The sequence below is a fragment of the Zingiber officinale genome, chromosome 4A (assembly GCF_018446385.1).
Source record: "Zingiber officinale cultivar Zhangliang chromosome 4A, Zo_v1.1, whole genome shotgun sequence".
Classification (NCBI taxonomy): Eukaryota; Viridiplantae; Streptophyta; class Magnoliopsida; order Zingiberales; family Zingiberaceae; genus Zingiber; species Zingiber officinale.
This window is the reverse complement of record NC_055992.1, coordinates 125,327,272-125,333,460: the sequence shown is the minus strand read 5'-3', so window position 1 is coordinate 125,333,460 and position 6,189 is coordinate 125,327,272. Positions and strand designations below refer to the sequence as shown.

The 6,189-nt window shown below is 49.2% G+C and overlaps 1 protein-coding gene across 4 annotated transcripts in view; it reads left to right on the top strand.

The window, feature by feature from the left end:
- The first annotated feature begins 4,270 nt into the window (after positions 1-4,270).
- The window catches only part of LOC121970992 (myosin-6-like), a 29,334-nt gene continuing 27,415 nt past the window's right edge, over positions 4,271-6,189 (top strand). For 3 of the 4 annotated variants that reach the window (XM_042522039.1, XM_042522040.1, XM_042522038.1), the window contains exons 1-5: positions 4,271-4,800; positions 5,260-5,388; positions 5,461-5,604; positions 5,706-5,851; positions 5,935-6,091. In XM_042522039.1, the coding sequence (XP_042377973.1) occupies positions 4,798-4,800; positions 5,260-5,388; positions 5,461-5,604; positions 5,706-5,851; positions 5,935-6,091 (579 nt within the window). In that variant the 5' untranslated portion in view covers positions 4,271-4,797. Of the gene's footprint in view, positions 4,801-5,259; positions 5,389-5,460; positions 5,605-5,705; positions 5,852-5,934; positions 6,092-6,189 lie in introns of those variants that run through there. The other variant, XM_042522041.1, reaches the window with a different exon arrangement.

Here is a 6,189-nt window from a genome sequence, read left to right as displayed (position 1 = left end):
GGCAGAGGATAAAAGTCTTTCGGGCAAGCTTTGTTGAGATTCCGAAAATCTATGCACACTCTCCACTTGTTGCCCGGCTTGGAGACTAATACTACGTTCGCCAGCTAGCTCGGGAACTGCACCTCGCGAATATGACCGGCCTCCAAAAGCTTCTCAACTTCCGTCCGGATGATGACATTCTGTTCGGCGCTGAAATCCCTTTTTCTTTGCTTCACCGGCCGAGCGTCCGATCGGGCATGTAGCTCGTGCTGCGCTATGCTCGGCGAAACTCCGGGCAGCTCGTGCGTTGACCAGACGAAGACATCACAGTTTCTTCGGAGGCATTTGATCACTTCCTGTTTTTGGCTTGCCTCCAAGTCGAACGCAACGAATGTTGTGGCCTCTATTCGGGTCGGGTGAATCTGCACTTCCTCTTTTTCTTCATAAACTAGAGAGGGAGGCTTCTCAGTTATAGCATTCACCTCGATCCGTGGCGACTTCCGAGCGGAATTGGCTTCTGCTCGGACCATCTCGACGTAGCATTGCCGAGCTGCTAGTTGGTCTCCCCGTACTTCTCTCACTTTGTCCTCGACGGGGAATTTGATCTTCTGGTGGAAGGTGGAGACGGCCGCGCGGAATTCGCTGAGCGCCGGTCGTCCCAAAATGACGTTGTATGATGAGGGAGAGTCAACCACCACAAAGTTTGTTGTCCGCGTCCTCCTGAGCGGCTCTTCTCCCAGTGAGATAGCCAGTCGGATCTGTCCGACCGGCAGGACTTCATTGCCCGTAAACCCATATAGGGGGTTGTCATGGGCAGCAGCTCGGTGCGGTCAATTTGCAGTTGATCGAACGCCTTTTTAAATATGATGTTGACCGAGCTTCCTGTGTCAATAAAAATGCGGTGAATAGTGTAATTGGCTATTACCGCTTTGATGAGAAGAGCATCGTCGTGGGGGACTTCGACTCCTTCCAAATCCCGAGGCCCGAAACTGATTTCGGGTCCACTTGTCCGTTCCTGGCTGCAGCCGACCGCATGGATCTGGAGCTGTCGGATGCTCGCCTTCCTTGCTCGGTTAGAGTCGCCTCCGATTGGCCCGCTAGCAATAATGTTGATCTCACCTCGAGAAGTATTACTTCTATTTTCTTCTTCCCGAGCGGACGGTCGGGACCGTTCTCTAGACATTCGGCGATTCTCCCGCCTCGGAGAGAGATGCCAATCGGGAGTCTGTTGTTTTCTCCTGTCAGCTTGAGTCTGATCGGCTTCATGAGTTCTCTGTCGCCTATCGGATGAGGGTGATCGTCGACCACCACTTCGGGAAACGAGATGAGCAATCAAGGGAAGACTTCGACAATCCCTTGTGTTGTGCGTATCCGTCCGGTAGAAGGAGCAGAACATTGCGTTCTTTGGCTTGGGCCGAGCGGCAGCTACCTCTTGCACGTGGGACCTTGCATGGGGGGAGCGGATTGCTTCGGCCCTCGGTCCTCTGGGTGGTTGAGCAACGTGCGGCTTCCGCTCGGCAGGAGGAGCCCGCTCGGTCGGAGTTTCTTTTTTCCGGGCTGCTTGGGCTTCCTCCACGTTGATGTATTCGTTGGCCTGGTGTAGCATGTGGTCGTAGTCTCGAGGCGGCTTCCGAATGAGTGATCGGAAGAAATCCCCATCCACTAGGCCTTGTGTGAAGGCATTCATCATGGTCTCCGAGGTGGCCGTTGGAATATCCATGGCCACTCTGTTGAACCGCTGGATGTAGGCTCGGAGCGATTCGCGGGCTTCCTGTTTGATGGCAAACAGGCTGACACTAGTCTTCTGATAGCGCCGACTGCTTGCGAAGTGATGGAGGAAAGCCGTTCGGAAGTCTTTGAAGCTTGAGATAGATCCGTCCGGCAATCTCCGAAACTACCGTTGAGCCGATCCAGAGAGGGTGGTGAGGAAAACCCGACACTTCACCCCATCTGTGTATTGATGCAGGGTTGCCGTGTTATCAAACTTGCCCAAATGATCATCCGGATCGGTGGTTCCATTGTATTCGCCGATCGTCGGAGGCACGTAGTGCTTGGGCAGAGGGTCTCGTAGAATAGCCTCTGAAAATTGGCGATTAATCCGCTCGGGCGATGCGTCCGCTCGGGGGGCTTTCCCTTTTCTGTCGTCTCGTCTAGGCATTTCATCCGAAGAAGATCTCCGATCTCGATTAGTTGCTGCGGCTTCAGGGGTGCGGAATATGGCTCGATGGAATGCAACGGTGGCCTGTGGTGCTTCCGCTCGGCCACCAGATGCTAACGTTGCTTGCTGCTCCGGCCGCTCGGCTGGTGCTTTCTATTTTTGCTCCACAAGCTTGGCGGCCCTCAACTCGATCAGAGCGTCGAGTTCCTCCGTGGAAAGCGTCACCGTTTGTTGTCGTCCAGCTTCGTCCATTGCTTCCACTCGGATGCAGGAGTGTTCCCACAGACGGCGCCAAATTGATCCTGTCTGAAAGCTGAATCAACGGACGTTGGGCACGTGGCGCTCTCCGAGTCGCTGACGTGGATCTTCGACCGGTCGTACGGTCCTCCGGCGAACCTGCAAGGAAGTCGGGCCGGGAAGGGGTTCCCGGCGACGACCCTCCGACCCTCAAGTCAAGCAAAGCTCAACAAGAAAGTGGCTCCAAGGATCGTAGAATGCGTCCCTCCGGCGAAGGATGATGGCCTTTATATAGGGCTGGGGAGAAGCGGGTGCACATATACCGGGGTATACACGTGTCCTTAGCCCATACCCTAGTAAGGGCCTGTCAGTGAGCTTACCTGATCCCATACTGCTACAGTCCAAGCATGTCTTCGATGGGACAGCGGAATCCCCTGTCGTAAGATTTGGAGTATGGCCTAAACGTGGAACATGCCCGCTGTCAGGAAAAGATGTCCCTTGTCCTTTTCCCCTTTGCTTCTGGCCGGTCGTCCGGTCGGTCGGCCTGCGCTCCGGGCGTCCGGCCGGCTTGCTGCCTTACGTCCGGCCGAGCGCATATAGTGGTCTACTTGGAAGATTCTCGGTGATGTGCTTTGTGGAGACTGTTAGCGGTATGTTTCCTCATGTTTCGGCCGAGCGTGCCCTCCGCTCGGCCCTACGATCCTGTACCATGAGCGTCGGGGCCCAGCTTCCTGTTAGGGTGCCTTTTGCCATCAGTTAGACCCCGGTCAGCCGGCCGGGCGTTCGACCCACCCATCTCCGGTCGCTCACCTGGCCCTTTGACTTCCACGTGGCGTTGACTCCCTAGAGCGGGGGTCCTCTGTTCTTACCGCCGGATCACATGTTAAATGAATATATTGTGGTTTACTTGCTCATCTTATTTTTAGATTAACTTTCTACTTGTTTTATTTTTTTATTATGCTAACATGATAGGAAGTTAACGACTTAGGATGATTATCTATTTAACCCTCTTCTAACCGATCCGAAGATCCCAAATAGGGAACTGGAGCTCAGATAGGCTTATGTAGTCATACTCGAGAGGCGGTGACATCAACCTCTGCAAATAGAGGCGACGAGCTTGAGAGAGAGAGCAGAGTGGAGAAGAGAAGCGAAGCGAACAGAAGAGAAGGTAGTATGATAGTGCCTATCTGTGACTGTGAAGGCCGGAGAATGATCCCGATAACGAAGGCTGTAGGGGAATTGAGACGAACAAAAGAGGAACTCTTGAAGGAGACAGATGGAGGACGGACGAGGATTTTCTGTCCGATTTAGAAGGATGAAAAAAAAGTTAAATTAATCCACAAATGAATTGACAAATCCTTCCATCTATCCATTATTTAATAACAAGTAAATAATGAAAAAGATGATTCATCCTTCTTTCCTAGAAATGTATAATTTTTCTTACGGGAAATTTTCTTCAGTTTTTAAATCCGTTAGTCGCGCCACCAGCCCTTACCGGGTCGTCGACGCACACTGTAGATGCTGAGCTGTCGCTGGCCGAACGCACCTGTGCGTCTCCTCCGAAGGCGTGCGCGGTCATTGCGGCTAGCCGAGTGACAGATTGAGCCACAAAGCTCACGAACAAATTGCGCCAAGCCATGCCGAGGACACAATTTTAACTCAATGGGCCGCGCCGTTCACGCCTTAAATCGGATCGGGTTGCAAATGCCATGACACTGGAAATGATGGGAAAATGCGTTACAATCCGGGCTAAATGTTAATTACTGAAAGTACAGGAGGCAGATTGAAACAAATGAGAATTTTCTTAAATGTAAGAGGTAGAATGAAATTTTACCAGACCAACGCAACGCGCGAACGAGTGCTACACGACGTCCGGGCTACATTGATAAAACTCATCGACTCCTGGCGAGGAGAAGGAAACGCTTGCGAGTAGAAATTAAACGCAAAGAAAACTAAGCGGCGATCGAAGCCTCGTGGGATCTTCGCAATAGCAGCAGGGGTGAAGGTATCAATTTGGGCTGCGATCGCAGGAGCGGCGGCAGGATCTTGGCCACTCCGACCTCGGAGGAGAAGCCCCCTCCCTCTCGCTCTCTCTTCTTCGAGGCGCTCCGAGCGGGGAGGTCGAATAGGACGGCGCGGGCACGGCGAGGTATTCGGCTTTTGTGCCCTCGAACGGATATTTCCGAGGCGGATCTCGGAGTCACGGCGAGCAGGGAAAAAGAGGAAATATTTAATGGCCGAGAGAAGAAACATTTGATCTTTTCGGACGGAAAGTCCCTTCTTTTTTTCCCCCGTTTGTTTTTGTGTGGATCCTACCTTGATTGTTTGTGGGCATTCTCATTGGTGCGATCTGGGATCTCTAGAAGTATCGGCCTGAGGGAGAATCAAGGAGATCAGGCGTTGACCTGATTTTGGGGCGCGAAATGGTACGTTACATACTTACATCGCTCTTGTACCTTCCATTCTCTGGAGATCTAGCATTTGGTGTAGTCCGTGCAGATTTAATGGATGTACAAAGGGCCTCCATGTCTGCGTTGAAGCAGCTGATTGTTGTAGTCCTATAAATGTGTACGGCAAAGTTTTAAGATCTTACTTGATCTTACTTTACTTGGAATTATAAGCCGAGAAATTTAGTGAATACAAACCAAACATGTTTTCCTTTGGTCTTCCAGTTCCAGTGCTTTCATAGGTTAGTTTCTGAATAAGCTAAAATCGTAAAATATATTGTTTTTTTCTTTCAATTAGTTGAAAGATCAAATGAAGGTGGATTGAGTGATTGATGAACGGCTGTGTCTTATCATTACCAATAGTCTCTGTTGATTTATTTAGTCACTTGATTTTCACTATTTATATGGTCTTCGATTTATTGTTCTCATTGTTAACAGGCCAATCTTAGCAATCCTACAGTAGGGTCACAAGTATGGACTGAGGATCCTGAAGAGGCTTGGATTGATGGGGAGGTCGTGGAGGTCAACGGAGATGAAGTCACGATCACCTGTACTTCTGGAAAGACAGTGAGTGTTTTACTCGAGTATTCTCCATTTCTAATCAACTGCTATTTTATGATATACTGTTTCCCACTGCAGGTTACGGCAAAATTGAACAATGTGTTTCCAAAAGATACCGATGTATCACCTTGTGGTGTCGATGACATGACAAAGCTAGCTTATCTTCATGAACCAGGTGTCTTGCTGAACTTAAAGTCAAGATTTATGATGAATGAAATATATGTAAGTATGGATTGTGGACTCGATGTATATTCCCCACTTTATTTTATGGCATTTTAGATAGATATTTATTCACTATGCTAATATAATGTCCAATTTCTCAGACATATACTGGGAATATACTGATTGCTATGAACCCTTTTCAAAGACTGCCACACCTATACAGTACCCACATGATGGAACAGTATAAAGGGGCAGATTTTGGTGAATTAGCTCCCCATCCTTTTGCAATTGCCGATGCTGCATATAGGTAATACTCATATTTTCTCTAAGTTAATGCTACTATATCTCCTTTCCTGATTATTAATACTGATAATCTGATCTTAAATGCAGACGCATGATGATTGATGGAATAAGCCAGGCAATATTAGTAAGTGGAGAAAGTGGTGCTGGAAAAACAGAAAGCACTAAGATGCTTATGCGCTTTCTTGCTCATATGGGTGGTAAAGTGGCAACTGATGCACGGTCTGTCGAGCAACAAATTTTGGAGGTCACACATTGAATTTTTTCTTTATTAGATTAAATTTTTTGAACTATGGATTTTGTGCCTACAATAGAATGTCTTCATCTGGAAACTAACTTGAGTAT